General features: G+C 43.9%; 1 protein-coding gene across 1 annotated transcript in view; it reads left to right on the forward strand.

Annotated features, from left to right (window-relative positions):
* Window positions 1-16,127, forward strand: part of INO80D (INO80 complex subunit D) — a 51,728-nt gene that overhangs the window by 30,051 nt on the left and 5,550 nt on the right. Inside the window, exons 6-8 of the mRNA XM_049773178.1 lie at window positions 221-330; window positions 3,331-3,464; window positions 14,322-14,539. Of these exons, the coding sequence (XP_049629135.1) occupies window positions 221-330; window positions 3,331-3,464; window positions 14,322-14,539 (462 nt within the window). The remainder of the gene's footprint in view (window positions 1-220; window positions 331-3,330; window positions 3,465-14,321; window positions 14,540-16,127) is intronic.

Below are 16,127 nucleotides of genomic sequence, written 5' to 3' on the forward strand. Positions count from 1 at the left end.
ACTGATACCACAAGCTGTTTACCCACAAACCAGTTTCTCCAACACATAGAACTACAAGCCTAAATGATAGCTCTCTCTTCCTCAGTATTCCTACCTCCCATTTATTGAGATCCAAACAAAACCCTCTCCCCCTGGAAAAAAAGCAGACAGTGAAAACACAGATACAAATGAAAACTATTTCAAAGGCTTCTACTTACCTCACACTTATTTTTTTTCTTAGCATAAGCCGGACCAAGTTAAGGGAGGCGGAAGCAGCAGCGTGCAGTGGCACCTCCAAGGGCGAGCAGTGCACCAACAAGGCCCTTCCGTTCACCAGACATTGTTTCCAGCGTATCCTTCATCAAATTGTGTTCACGTCACAGCGTGGCATTCTTTGAGGCTATTTTGGATTTTATTCTCACTCTCTCCTTTTGCATAACTAGGTCAAACTTTTGTTTATAGCCTAATTTTTATCACTGCTATTTCCCGTGGGGGTGTGACTAAGTAAGGTGTCATGAGCTACTCTTTGGTAAGAGTGTGCTTGATACCAACTCCTTTTAATCTAAGTGATTTGGAGGGTATTCTCACAGGAGGGTGGAGACTTGCATGTGTAGTTTTACTAGCAGTCAATAAGAAGGCTGGGACCAAACCTTTAAAGTGTTTATGGGGTATGAAATACCTATTTAAGCATTTTCAGTGCTTTGCTTTATTTAAGCTATATTAATGTATAAAAATTTTATAGAATATTTACATAAATTTGTATCATAAATGGTTGCATATGGGTAACTCTATAGAAAACAATGTGGGAGGTAGAGAAATAGTACGGTAATAACTACTTTGGCCCCCATAGAGAATAAGCCCAGCTACAACTACATTGACGAAATTAAATGTTAGCAGAGTCACCTGCTATGTTAGCTCCCCCACCTAAAAATTTTAAATACCAAATGTATGACACCACAGTTATGTGTGAGCATGGGCTGATTAGTCATTAGTCCATCGAGATGTCTTATTTAAGAGGAATAAGTGGGCGACTTTAGGTGAGATGGCCCTGAAGTAAGAACCAGATGCCAGGTAAAATGTGATAATAGACACCCCCACGAGTTATGGGCCCGGAGCGAGAAGAGGGATCCTTCTCGCAAGGGTTGCTGGTTTCACGTGAGTTGGTTATTAAGAAATAACCTAATGGAGATGATACGCATGTTGACGTAAATTATTTCACTATATGTGCTATGTCCGACTAAGAAAGTAATGTATTTATGTACGATCAAACCTTATAGGTACATGCTTATATGTATGGGGACAAGAATATAATGCACGATATACAGAGTATGTCTAATGTAATATAGACTTGGCAGTGTTCTGGGCTTCCTCCTGACTTTTCTCCAGGATTATTCCTAGGAGGCTTTGGGGGTCCATAGGTGATGCCAGGGATTGAACCTGGGTCAGCCATGTGCAAAGCCAAGTCCCCTCCTCCTGGTCCTCGTCTTTTATTTGCCTCGGACCTTTGAGCTCTGTCTCTGCTGCCTCTCTTTAATTTTAGTTTTGTTTTGTTGAACCAAACACTTAACAGTTATCAGAGGTTAAGGTACTTAGGGTTAAAACTTTGGGTGTTTAGAAATGTGGGTGAGGGAGGGTATTGAAGGGTAGATAATCCTTTTCTTGACTAGAGCTTGGAACTAAACCCAGAGCCTTCCTTGTGCAAGGCAAGTACTTTCACTCTAAGCTACATCCCTGTTCCTGATGTTCAGATTTTAAAAAACGAAATTTATCTTCTATTTATTTTTCTTCTTGTTTGTTTTAGGGCCACACTCAGCAGTACTCAGGGCTTCCTCCTGGCTCTGTGCTCAAGAATCACTGCTGGTAGGACTCAGTGGTACCTATGGGATGCCGGGGCTTGAACTTGGGCCAACCACTTGCAAGGCAAGTGCCCTCCCTGGTGGGGTCCTGTTGCTCTGAACCCTGAAGTTCAGATTTTAAAATAATACTATATATTTTTTTAAGTCCAGGGTTGAAATTTGGTGTTTAAAAAAAAATTTCAAGATCTATCTGGCTTGCTTTGGGAGGCCCATCACCTGGTGGTGCTGGGGTTACTCCTTGTCTTGTGCTCAGGGTTCCCCTTTCTAATGTTTGGAGAGCCTCGTGTTGCTAGGGACCCAGCCCAGGCCTCCTGCCTGTAGAGCCTGTGCTCAGGGTGTTGAGTTGCTTCCTTGCCCCAATACTTAGCTGGGAATAACTCCTGAACATTGCTGGGCAAAGCTCCCTTGTGCCTCAGACAGAATGGAGACAAATGGGGTTTGTTTTATTGCTTTTTTGGGGGGCTGCTCCCAGGAGGGCTCAGGGGCTCCACTTGGTTCTGCGCCCCCAGCTTCTAGCAGTGCTTTAGGCCCACCCCAGACACCCCTGGGAAAAAAAGAACACACCTGTGTCAGCCACGTGCAAGGCAAGCACCTTCCTCAGTGTCCTATTGCTCTAAACCCTGAAGTTTATATTGTAAATATTTTTTCTTTTGAAATGCAGAGTTAAAATTTGGTGTTTAAAATGTGAAATTTTAAAAATAATCAAAATCTGGGGCCAGAGTGGTGGCACAGTGGTAAGGCATTTGCCTTGTACGCGGCTGACCTAGGACGAATCGTGGTTCAATACCCCAGCATCCCATGTGGTCCCTCATGCCTGCCAGGAGTGATTTCTGAGCACATAGCCAGAAGTAACCCCTGAGCATCATAGGGTGTGGCCCAAAAACCAAAAAGCAAAAGAAAAAAAAAAACATCTGTCTGCTTCACTTTGGCCCATGTGTTGTGTCCTTAGCCCTAGAAAAAAAGGGCTTTTTACAATCCTACTCTGACTTGGCATCCTGTGCTAAAGTTTCCCTGAAAGGAAAGTTAGCTTCTAACAACGATTCTCAGGGGCCGGAGCTGTAGGGCATTTGCCTTGCATGCCGACCTGGGTCAGACCTGGGTTTGATCCCAGGCATCCCTTATGGTACCCAAGCCTGCAATGAGCAATTTTTGAGCACAGAGCCAGGAGTAACCCCTGAACACTGACGGTTATGGCCCCAAGACCAAAAAAAATTGGCACTTTAGCAGTCGGTCTGTTAAGAGGGAAATGGCCTGGTTATGGAGATGACAGACACGAGAGTGTCTGAGTCTTCTTCCAAGGGACCTTCTATTGAGGTGGGGACAGATTCACTTGTCATTGTGCTCCTGTGTCAGTCACAGGTTTGCTACTTCAGCTGTGGGTGCTCAAACTTGGGAACCCCAGGGAAGGAAGCAGCAGATTTCAATAAGCAGGTAGAGGAGCTGGGGCGTGAGATGGCAGACTCATGTCTTTGGTCCCTAACCCACAAATGCACAGACATCCTCTTGAACCGTTCTCAGCAACTCTTCTCCAGCTGCACAGCCAAGTTTGCAGATGGGCAGCAGTGCTCCGTGCCCGTCTTTGACATCACGCACCAGACACCGCTTTGTGAGGAACATGCCCAGAAGATGGTAAGTTCCGGTCTGTTGTTTGCCTCTGTGGTCACTGGGCAGTGAGTATATTATTCTGTGGCATTGTCAACAAAGTGTCTATCCATCCCTGAAACAAGTTTTTAGAAAACTACTATATACCGGTATTTGGATTCCATGCCATTAAATATAGAAATGACTTTGTCTTTTATTTGTGGGGGAGATGTGCCACACCCAGTGGTGCTCAGGCTGGCTCTGTGTTCAGAAATTACTCCTGGGGGACCATTAGAGGATGCTGGGGATCAAACCCGGGTCAGCCACATGCAAGGCAAATGCCCTACCCCCTGTTCTATTGTCCCAGCCCATGATTCTTAATTGTTTTGTGGAGATAGCATAGCAGTAAGGCGTTTGTCAACACAAGATGGACCTCAGTTTGAAATCCAGCATCCCATATGGTCCTGTGAACCTGCCAGGAATGACTTCTGAGTGCAGAGCCAGGAGTAATTCCTGAGTGCTGCCAGGTGTGACCCACCCCCCCCCCTAAAAAAAAGAATAGCTTTACTAATCTAGATAACTAATAGGCACTGTAATGTTGAAGTAGCTTTACTTTGAGGTCATAATACTTTGACTAGTATTGACATTATTCAGTATTAGCAACTTGAAAAATATTTTTGTTGACTTAAAGTTTGAGGGAAGATTCTAACACTCATCTAGAGAGTCATTTGAATAGAAATGACCTTTAAAATTTTTGCATTAAGGGGCCAGCGAGGTGGTGCTAGAGGTAAGGTGTCTGCCTTGCAAGCGCTAGCCAAGGAAAGGACCGAGGTTCGATCCCCCGGCGTCCCATATGGTCCCCCCAAGCCAGGGGCAATTTCTGAGCGCTTAACCAGGAGTAACCCCTGAGCATCAAACGGGTGTGGCCCGAAAAACAAAAAAAAAAAAATTTTTTTTGCATTAAGTAAAACTGCCAGTAGATTAAATTGTATGTTTGTAAGAGTGCCCTCTATTACTTCTATAGAACGTCAATGAATTTTTGAGGCTACAAAATGAACAAATGTTTGTTGTTTGTTTTTGGTTTGTTGATTTTTTATTTTATTTATTTATTTTGGTTTTTGCATCACATCCAGCAGCAGTCAGGGTCTATTCCTCACTCTATGCTCAAAAATAGCTCCTGGCAGGCTCGGGGGACCATGTGGATGCCGGGATTCGAACCACCTTCCTTCTGCAGGCAAGGCAAATGCCCTACCGCTGTGCTATCTCTCTGGTCTCTGGTTTATTTTGGGGGGCATACACAGTGGTTCTCAAAGGTTACTCCTGGCTCTATTGTCAGAAATCACTCCTGGTAGGCTCATAGGTAGGGACCCTATGGGAATCTAGGGATTGAATTCGGGTCAGCTGCATGCAAAACAAATGCCCTTCCTGCTCTGGCACCTTCCCAAATGTATTTTTTTTTTTTTTTGGCCACCCCAGGTTGTGCTCAGTGGTCACTCCTGGCTCTTTGCTCAGAAATTACTCCCGGGGGCCGGGTGGTGGCGCTAAAGGTAAGGTGCCTGCCTTGCCTGCGCTAGCCTTGGAGGGACCGAGGTTCGATCCCCCGGTGTCCCATATGGTCCCCCAAGCCAGGAGCAACTTCTGAGCGCATAGCCAGGAGTAACCCCTGAGCGTTACCGGGTGTGGCCCAAAAACCAAAAAAAAAAAAAAAAAAAAAAAAAGAAATTACTCCCGGTAGGTTTGGAGGACCTTATGGGAGGTCGGTGATTGAACTCAGGTCAGCAGTGTGCAAGGCAAACACCCTACCAGAGCTATCGCTCTGGCCCCCTAAATATTAAATGTGCTTCTTTATTAAATGCTTCTGCAGGTTTTATAATTTGGTGCAAAAAAAAAAAAAGGTTAAGCTTCGTTCATTTTATATACAAGAAAGCCTTGCGTAGCTTTATCCTTATTTATATAAGCCAGGGGTCTCAAACTCGAGGCCCTCCGTACAACATTTTGTGGCCCTGCCCTAGAGGAATCTTTTTTTGTTTTGTTTTGTTTTAATTGTTTGGGTCACACCCCCCAATGTTCAAGGCTTACTACTGACTTTGCACTCAAGGATCACCCCGACTTTGCCTCCTGCGGCCCCCAGGTAAATTGAGTTTGAGACCCCTGAATAAAAAATTTGTTTTAATTCTGTACAGATCTTAAGTATTTTATAAACTTTGTGACCAGCAGCTAAACCTTCTTCTAATTTGGTGGTGCGCAATTAGTGATTGAGTGCTATTTGCCCTACTATTGTATTATGGGTGGGGGAGTGTCATACCCAGTGCCGTTTAGGTTACTCCTGGTTCTGCACTCAGAAATTGCTCCTGACAGGCTTGGGGAACCATATAGGACGCTGGGAATTCAACCAGGGCCTGGCCTGGGTTGACTATGTGCAAGGCAAATGCCCTATTGCTGGGCTATCGCTCTGGCCCCTGTCCTAGTATTATATTAATTCAGATTGATTTTGAGGAGAGAAAAGTCTGGATTCATGGCCGACCCAGTTTATATTATTGCATTTGAGCAGAGATAGGAGATTTAGGGAAGTACTCAGGAGACCCAGCTAGTACCGAGTCTCTGCTGCGTGGCTTCATGGTTCATGCCTGAGCCCACATAGTGATAGGGACCACCAGGGCCACATTCACCACCAAGAAGAACCAGGGGTTCCAGGCATTGAACTCCTGCCCAGGATATATAAGACATGTTCTTGGCTCTCCACTGTCTTTCCCCCCTTTTTGCAGTAGTGTTTGTTTGTTTTTTTGTTTTTGTTTTTTTTGGTTTCTGGGTCACACCCGGCATTGCTCAGGGGTGACTCCTGACTCTGCACTCAGAAATTGCTTCTGGCAGGTTCGGGGGACCATATGGGATGCCGAGATTTGAACCCGGCATCTTTCTGTGTCTAAGGCAAATTCCTTACCTCTGTGCTATTTCTCTGGCCCCTGCAGTAGTTTTTATGGAAGTCAAATTTTTTTAGCATTATATAGGCTTTAGCTATGCAGTGTTATAATTTAGCACCTCTAGATATCTCATCAAGAGTCAAGTTTGGGGGCCAGAGTGGTAAGACATGTGTCTTGCCGGCACTAGCCTAGGATGGACCACAGTTCAATCCCCTGCTGTCCCATATGGTTCCCCAAGCCAGGAGGGATTTCTGAGTGCATAGCCAAGAGTAACCCCTGAGTGTCCCTGGGTGTGGCCCAAAAACAAAACAAAACAAGGAGTCAAATTTGGGGGCTAGAGAGATGCTCAACAGAAAAGCACTCACCTCATCCAGGGGAGACCTAGGTTTGATCCCCAGCACACAGCAGAGTCCCCCCAAAACTGCCAGGGGTAGCCCCCAAATACCATCTAGTATGATGCCCCAAAACCAAACCAAAGTTTAGTTTCTGTCATTCTCATGCATATCACCCTTTTATCCAATTTTCCCACCTCAGTACACTTCCTGTGGGGTTAATTCTGGGGCTTGCTAGCTGGTTGGTTTCCCAGGAGTTGACAGCTGCCGCCTGCAGCTTGCTTTCAGCCACCTGCAGTCCTCAGTGTTCACATTCACATTCACAGTGTTCATGTTTGTGCTGACCCTAGAATGGACTGGTCAGCAGCAAGGAGCGGCGTTCTGTGGAAATGTCACAGGAGAAAATGCCAGCGGAGTTGAGCAGCAGATCTTACTGAGCCAGCCGAGCTTCTAGCTTTCTGCTGCTTTCTCTGTCACTTTTATTAGCCAGAGTTTAACATAAATCACCTGAGGGTCAGGGTTGATGTAATGAAGAATACTTGTGCTAAGTAACCTAGAAAAGGTGAAAGGAGGGCCCGGAGAGATAGCACAGCGGCATTTGCCTTGCAAGCAGCGGATCCAGGACCAAAGGTGGTTGGTTCGAATCCCGGTGTTCCATATGGTCCCCCGTGCCTGCCAGGAGCTATTTCTGAGCAGATAGCCAGGAGTAACCTCTGAGCATCGCTGGGTGTGGCCCAAAAACCAAAAACCAAAAAAAAAAAAAAAAAGGTGAAAGGAGAAAAGAAGGAAAAAGTGATTTTGCAGGTATATGACAACACTTTCCTTCTCATAACCACTGTTTTATTCTTACAGTCTAAGACCTTTCTGTTTATTGATTTTGGGATTTCATGTTTGTTTCGTTTTATTTGGGGTCCACACCCAGCATCATTCAGGGGTTACTCCTGGCTCTGTATTCAGAAATTACTCCTTGAAGGCTCGAGGGACCATATAGGATGCTGGATGCCGGGGATCAAACTTTGGTTGTCCACGAGCAAGTTCTATAACACTGCTAACACTGTCCTTCCTTCCTCCCTTCCTTCTTCCCTCCTTTTCTCCTGTCCTCCCTTTCCTTTGATTATTTGTATTTTGCTACTGCTCTTTGCTCAGAAATTACTCCTGGTAGGTTCAGGGGATTAGAAAGGAGTGATGGTGAGAGAAGTGGTGAAACAAGATTATAGATGTAGAGGCGATTATGGGTGATGGATACAGCAGGCCTGGCTTAAGCTGGGCAGGGCTTTGGCCCACCCTCTTCTCCAGAGATTCCTGCTTTCAGCTGCATGCTGATGTACCCCCGATTTTTCAGTTTCTGGTTTACATCTTTCAAGAACAGGGTGAATCTATGTAGCTGGCCGGGTACAGACATGGTGACTCAAGATTTTATTTTTTAAGCAACTTTTTTTAAGGTTTTTTTTTTTTTTAATTTTTTAAGTCCTGATGTGTCGATATTTTGCATCTTTATTCACTAGTCTCTTGCTAAGCAAGTTGGTTGTTTCCAAATCTTGGCAATTATAAATAATGTTGCTACGAAACAGAGGAGTGTGTGTTTCTCTTGGAATTACTGCTTGCTTATTCTTTGAAGTAATACCCAGATGTAGAATAGCTAAGTCATAGATTCTTTTTTTTTTTTTTTTTTTTTTTTTTTTGGTTTTTGGGCCACACCCTGTGACGCTCAGGGTTTACTCCTGGCTATGCGCTCAGAAGTTGCTCCTGGCTTCTTGGGGGACCATATGGGACGCCGGGGAATCGAACCACGGTCCGTCCTAGGCTAGCGCAGGCAAGGCAGGCACCTTACCTCCAGCGCCACCGCCCGGCCCCATAAGTCATAGATTCTAATCTTAATGTTTAGAAGACTCCTTACAGTTTTCCATGGTGACTGCATTAGTTTGCATCCCCACTGACAGTGTTAGTTTTGTTTCTGTTTTTGTCCCATACTCAGTGACACTCTTGGCTCTGTGCTCAGAAATCACTCCTGGTGGGCTTTGGGGACCATATGGGATGCCAGGGATTGAACCAAGGTCAGCCACCTGCAAGACACATATTCTCCCCACTGTGCTGGTGCTCCTGCCCCTTACTTTTTTTTTTTTTTTTTAAGTTTTTTTGTTTTGGGGCACACCTGGTGACTCTCAGGGGTTATTCTTGGCTCTGCACTCAAAAATCGCTCCTGGCTTAAAAGCGATTGGGATACAGGGGGATCAAACCGTGGTCTGTCATAGGTTAGCACATGCAAGACAAACACCCTACCGCTTGTGCCACTGCTCAGGCCACTAGAGTTCTTTATATAGAATGCTTGTTCTTTCTTCCTTTTTGGAAAATAGTCATTTGTGCGAGTTTTAGCTACTCGAATATGGTGTTTTATTTTATTTATTGATTGATTAATTGATTGGTTGTTGGGCCACACCTAGTGGCACTCAGGGGTCACTCCTGGCTCTGCACTCAGAAATCGCCCCTGCCAGGCTGGGGGACCATATGGGTGCCAGGAATCAAACCAGGTCCCTCCTAGGTTGGCCACATGCAAGGCAAATGTCCTACCCTTGTGCTATCTCTCTGGCCCCAATTATGGTGGTTTTGATTACTTTTACATATTTTTTTGTGGGGTGGCCCACAGCTGGTGACACTCAGAAGTTGCTCCTGGCTTGGGGGACTATATGGGATGCCAGAGATTGAACCCAGGTCTGTCCTGGGTCACCCGCATGCAAGGCAAATGCTTTACTGCTGCACTATTGCTTTGGCCCCTGATTGCTTTTACATACTAATGAGAGATGAACATCCTTTCATGTGCCTCTTGGCATTGTGTGTCTGATACTAATTTTTATTTTATTTTATTTTTTGACACTAATTTTTACTTGATGCATTTTGGAGGTTTGAAAGTTAGCTCAGCGGGGTAGACATAATGCTGTCATGGTTGGGGCCCCAAGTTCCACCCCATGCCCTGAATACTCTCATCTCTGTATTTGCTCTCCTGCTGAATATAACCCTCTAGATGAATGGGGGGGGGGGGGCGTTGGGCCATACCTGGGGGTGCTCAGAGATTATTCCTGGTTCTGTGCTTAGGAATCACTCCTTGTGGTGTTCAGGAGACTATATGAGGTGCCGGGGATTAAAATTATGTCAGCCTTGTGTAAGGCAAGTGCCCTACCCACTGTACCATAGCTCCAGCTTCTGGGTGGAGCCCTTGAATAACCCGTGGGTATCACTGTGAAAGTCTCTCTTAACATAAAGAAGTGAAAGACTTTTATTGTCAGGAATGAGGTTGAGTGGCAAATCTTAGGTGTTGCAAGTATGAGACCCTGAATTAGATCTGCGACTCTAATAAGCAAATATATCAATAAGTAGAATTTTAACCGTTTTTGTACATCAAACACCAAGTCCTACTATTTGCCTATAAATTGTGCTCTAGACTCTACCACAAAAGCCAAATAAGACAGTTCTTGTCAGCAACTACTAGTTTCCAGACTGTGTCCGGATCAGGGAAGAGCCAGGGCTGCGGAGTGTGAAGGTGAGATCCAGGGACTGTCACAACCCAATTCTGCAGCCAGAGCAAATGGATCATGTTCCTGGAGCTCATTTTGTTTGTATATATTCACTTTTCTTCCAAAGAAACAACAACAAAAACACTTTATTAGGGGCTGAAGAGATAGCACAGTGGTAGGGCATTTGACTTGTACGTGGCCAGGACGGACAGTAGTTTGATTCTCAGCATCCCATATAGTCTCCCGAGCCTGCCAGGGGAGATTTCTGAGCAGAGAGCCAGGAGTAACCCCTGAGCGCTGCTGGGTGTGACTCAGACACCCCCGCCCCCCAAAAAAAACCCACTTTATTAATATATTGTTTAAAGTTGTTTTATATTTTGGGGGCCACACCCAGCGACACTTGTTATTCCTGGTTCTGCACTCACAAATCACTCCTGGCATGCTTAGGGGACCCTATGGGATGCTGGGGTTCGAACCCGGGTCAGGCGCATGCAAGGCAAATTCCCTCCCTTCCCCACATTTTATATTTATTAAAATTTATAGAGAGGGGCCAGAATGATAGTACAGCTATGAGAACATATTGCTTTGCACATGACTAACCCTTGTTAGTTCCCCTGCTAAGAGTAATTTCTGATCGCAGAGCTAGGAGTAAGCCTTGAGAATTTCTGGGTGAAACATGGATATGTTCTGGATGTATAAATATACAAATAGGTATTATATGTATCTTACATGTAGAAAATATATTTAGACACACGTTTATATAACATGTATTTATATCACACATAGCATTGTATTTAGTTATGAGTTAACTGAATTTTTTTTTTTTTTTTTTTTTTTTTGGTTTTTGGGTCACACTCGGTGGTGCTCAGGGGTTACTCCTGGCTGTCTGCTCAGAAATAGCTCCTGGCAGGCACGGGGGACCATATGGGACACCGGGATTCGAACCAACCACCTTTGGTCCTGGATCGGCTGCTTGCAAGGCAAACGCCGCTGTGCTATCTGTCCGGGCCCGAGTTAACTGAATTTTTTAAATTAAAATAACAGTGTTGGTGGGGCCGGAAAGATAGCATGGAGGTAAGGCATTTGCCTTTCATGCAGGAGGTCATCGGTTCGAATCCCGGCGTCCCATATGGTCCCCTGTGCCTGCCAGGAGCAATTTCTGAGCCTGGAGTCAGGAATAACCCCTGAGCACTGCCAGGTGTGACCCAAAAACCACAAAAAAAAAAAAAAAAAAAAAAATAACAGTGTTGGTAAAAATAGCACTTTGTTGTATTTACCTCCAAGGTAGTATTTTCTAGGAACTTAAGCTAGCACAACTTTTTCTGCTTGATGACAATTTTCCTTTCTTTCATGGTGTTGCAGTGCAGTTGAAGAGCACAAAAAGGAATTGTAGGGGCCGGAGAAATAGCACAGCAGTAGGGCGTTTCAATTCTAGCTTCCCCTTTGGTCCCTCAGGCTGCTAGGGGTGATTCTGAGTGGAGAGCCAGAAGAGACACCTGAGTATTGCTAGGTGTGGCCCAAAAACCAATCAAAGTTTAAAAAAAAAAAAAGGAATTATAGTCAGACCTTCAGTTATGAATATTTGCTTCACTAATCACAATTTTTTTATGAGCCATACCCAGCAGTGCTCAGGGATTACTCCTGACTCTAACTTGAGTCATTCCTGGCAATGTTTGGGGGACCATATGGGATGTCAGGGATCGAACCTGGGTTGGCTATGTGTAAGACAGATGCATCCCCACTGTGCTATCACTCTGACCCTAATAGCAATTTTAAACCCCACTGCCCTTTGCGCTTGTCTATATACCAGCCAGTTTTTTCTTCCACATGTAATAACTATGGCGTACATACCTGCCTTCAATCAGTACCTCTTCAGATCTCTGGGCAGTTCTTAACAAGTGAAGCAATGCCACCTGCAGTGGCCAGAAGCAGTTTTAAGATGCCATCATTGTGAAATTCTCCCCAATCATCATGAAATCCAAATATGCATCTTAGAGTTGGGAACTCCTGCAGATGTGAAGGTATTGGCTGGAGAAACTCTCGCTGGTCCTTCTTCCTTTGTCTGCTTGTTCACTTATGGCAGTTTTTAGGTCTTTTTGCCTTTTCTTTTCAACTCCTATAAATTACTGGAAAGAATTTCACTGTATGTTGATTTCCAAGGCTTTTTTTATCCTATTTTTTTCTCATTTCTGTGAGCCACACAAATTCTTTTAACTTTTGAATCTTTTTATTCTGCTGTTCTTTATTCCAACTAATTGATATCTCTCAATCACTCCAATGAAAAACCTTAAGAGTTTTATATTTCTCTTACCCCACTATATTCAAGTTGCCCTCAAATCTGGATATTTCTCTCTCAACAGGCCTTTGCTTTGCTTTTCCATTCCTACTGTCTTTTCCTATCAGTCATTTATCCTGTATTGACTGTTGAAATTGCCTTCTGCTTCATTGCCTCTGCTCACATAGCTACCCAAGGTCCTTCATCCATTGAAAGCATTTGTCAGCTTACTTCTCTTGACAAAAATCTTTTCCCATCACCTACAAAATAAAATTGTAAATCTTGAACAGGGTAGCTAGTCATACATGATCTGTGTCTTGCATGTCTCTACAGCTAATTTTATATTCCTCCCCCCATGAAAAAGAAACATCATGCAGATTCCATTATTTGCTGTTCTTTTTGTCTTGTTCAGGTCATTTCTTTTAGCCTAGAGTGATTATTTCCTTTATCCCAGTGATTTAGCATGCTGCTTATCATTCAATCCTGCAACACAAACTAATAGATTGTGTTTGGCCCATAGCAAGTATTTACATTGCAATTGGCAGTTTATTCCGACTCTGTATTCTCCATGTATTTCCTCAGGAAATATTAAGTTCTTTTAGAGTTCAAATTACATTTTATTCAGCTTTTATGATCCATGTCTTCAAACATGGAATGAATAATGTAATATGAATTCCTGTGAATTAACTAAATTTGTGTTTATATAGTTTTTGTTACCTGCAGATTGAAACATAACATGTTTGAAACATAGTATGTTTGAACAGTATAGACTAATAGAAGATACATTTTTATCTCTTGGGGTTGGGATGTCTTTCAGTGGATACGTAAGTTGTCTGTGTAAAGCAGTGGGCTAGGAGAGAGGAAAGGAGAAGGATAGAGAGAGAGGTGAGTGAGTTTACCAGGTGGTTTTATTTCAGTGTGGAATATGAACAACTAAAGCAAAATTAATTCCTAGACTTGGTCAGAACTATGTTGTGTACCAGTGGGAAGGGAGGTAGAGGCAGGGACAGAAGTGATGGAGCAATGGAGAGAGGGACCTTGTAAGATGACACCCAGCTATTAACCCAAAAGAAAGGTGTTCCCTCATTTTCTTTTTTCCTGTAAATTTCTTTTTTGATATGTAAAAGCCCACCTGGATTATTGAACCTTCCCCCACCTCATGTGTGGGTTTTGGTTTAATAAAGAGGCGTTCTTTTTTTTTTTTTTTTTGGTTTTTGGACCACACCCTGCAGAGTGTGTGTGTGTGTGTGTGTGTGTGTGTGTGTGTGTGTGTGTGTGTGTGTGTGTGTGTGTGTGTGTGTGTGTGTGTGTAGGGGGTTACTCTTGGCTCTACACTCAGAAATCGCTCCTGGCAGGCTTGGGGGACCGTATGGGATGCTGGGAATCAAACCAGGGTCCATCCCAGGTTGGTCTCGTGCAAGGCAAATGCCCTACTACTATGATAATGCTCTGGCCCCAAGAAAGAGTTTTGGCATTTAGCTCGGTCAGACACCACGAGGAAGAAGCCACAAGAAGCCACTGACTCCATGACTCTCTCCTGACTTGCTTAGCTTATTATTTCTCTGCTGCTACCTGCTTCTTCATAAGCCTCTGCATGGGGTTTAGAAACACAGTGCCTGGGGTGATCTTACAACCTGTGGGTTTTATTTTATAGATCTTTTTGCTCAAAGGATGGCATTGGAACTTGGATGATGGCAGTGGTGAAAATGTATAGAGATGTGAAGCAAAATCCCACAAAATATTGTGATAAATTAGTAAAAAAAAAAAAAGTATAAATAAAAAGGTTAAGAGCTTTATTTTAAATGACCTGTTAGGATCTTTTTATTTTTTAAATATGCCCATTAAAATACTCATTTCTTTATCCAAAGGATAATTTCTTGAGAGGAGACAGTTCCCGTAAAGTTCAGCACCAGCAGCAGAGAAAACCCAGGAAAAAAACCAAGCCTCCTGCACTTACCAAAAAACACAAGAAGAAGAGAAGGCGTGGTCCTCGGAGACCCCAGAAGCCCATCCCCCCGGCCGTGCCTCAGGGGAACCTCAGCATGCCCGCCAGCGTCTCACTGCCAGTGGAGTCCTCTCACATACGGTCAGTCACTCATACAAACACACTTTTTGGTGGTGGTATTGGTTATACACACATGGACACATACAGTTGGATGGGCACACAAAACATACAACACACACACACCACCCCACACCCTCTCCCTGTCTTGATGCTTCCCTGAGCTTCTCTAGATCAGCTTACCATGGCTGCAGTTGGAACCAGGCTACAGAAGATACCTGGTAGGTCGGCCCAAGCCAGTTAGATCCCAGTATGGGTTTGACCCTCATAGCTGACTTGGTTACATCTGCAAAAGCTTATTGTAAAGAGATCAATCTTTATCCTTTTTTTTGGGGGGGGGGAGGTCACAACCAGTGGTGTTCAGGGGTTCCTCCTGGCAGGCTGGGGGGACCATATGAGATGCCAGGGATCGAACTGAGGTCTGTCAGGTGCTGGCCGCATGCAAGGAAAACACCCTACCACTGTGCTATCTCACCAGCCCCAATCTTTATCTATTTATATAGATATTATATAGATCAGTGTTCTCAAAGAGAACAGGTACTGAAACTAAGCTTTGATTAAAGTCTGATTAAGATACTCTGAACCTTATATATATATATGTATATATATCATATATATATGTATATATATCATATTATAATATATAATATATTATACACACAAAGTCCTGGCAAAGCTTAGGGGACCTTATCGGATGCTGGGAATTGAACCAGGTTTGGCCCTGTGCTGTTGTTCCCACTGTGCTGTTCCGGCCCCATGAGTATTTTAAATTTTGGTTTTTGAGTCACACCCAGCAGCACTCAGGGATTATTCCTGGATCTGGTCTCAGAAATCCCTCTTGGCAGGCTTGGGGGACCATATGCAATGCCAGTCCATCCTGGATTGGCTGCATGCAAGGTAAATGCACTACTGCTGTGCTATCTTTCCAGACCCTGAGTGTTTTAAGTTTTAAATAGACTTCATATCTGTGTGAAGTCTATTTAAAAAATGTTTGTGTACATATATATTCCAGCACAGACATACCATCATAAATCTGTTGCATTATTAATTTTGGCAGGAGGAAGCATTTTGACCAGACAAATAAGGCTTCTGTGCCTGTTAAACAGTTTTATTTGCTTAAAAATAATTAATTAGGAGCCCGGAGAGATAGCACAGCGGCGTTTGCCTTGCAAGCAGCCAATCCAGGACCAAAGGTGGTTGGTTTGAATCCCGATATCCCATATGGTTCCCTGTGCCTGCCAGGAGCTATTTCTGAGCAGACATCCAGGAGTAATTCCTGAGCATCGCTGGGTGTGGCCCAAAAACCAAAATAATAATAATAATAATAATAATAAATTAGGGAGACTGGAGAGATAGCACAGCAGTAGGGCATTTGCTTTGCATGCAGCCAACCCAGGACGGACCTGGGTTTAATTCTCAGCATCCCATATGGTCCCTCGAACATGCAAGGAGTGATTTCTGAGTGCCACTGGCTATGGCCAAAAAAACCAAAACTAAAAAAAAAAAGAAAAGAAAAGAAAAAAATTAATTAGGGTCTGGAGTGATAGCACAGTGTAAAAGGGTATTTGCCTTGCTTGTGGCCTACCCAGGTTTGATCTCCAGCATTGCACAG

The sequence above is a fragment of the Suncus etruscus genome, chromosome 5, assembly GCF_024139225.1.
Source record: "Suncus etruscus isolate mSunEtr1 chromosome 5, mSunEtr1.pri.cur, whole genome shotgun sequence".
NCBI classification, from domain to species: domain Eukaryota; kingdom Metazoa; phylum Chordata; class Mammalia; order Eulipotyphla; family Soricidae; genus Suncus; species Suncus etruscus.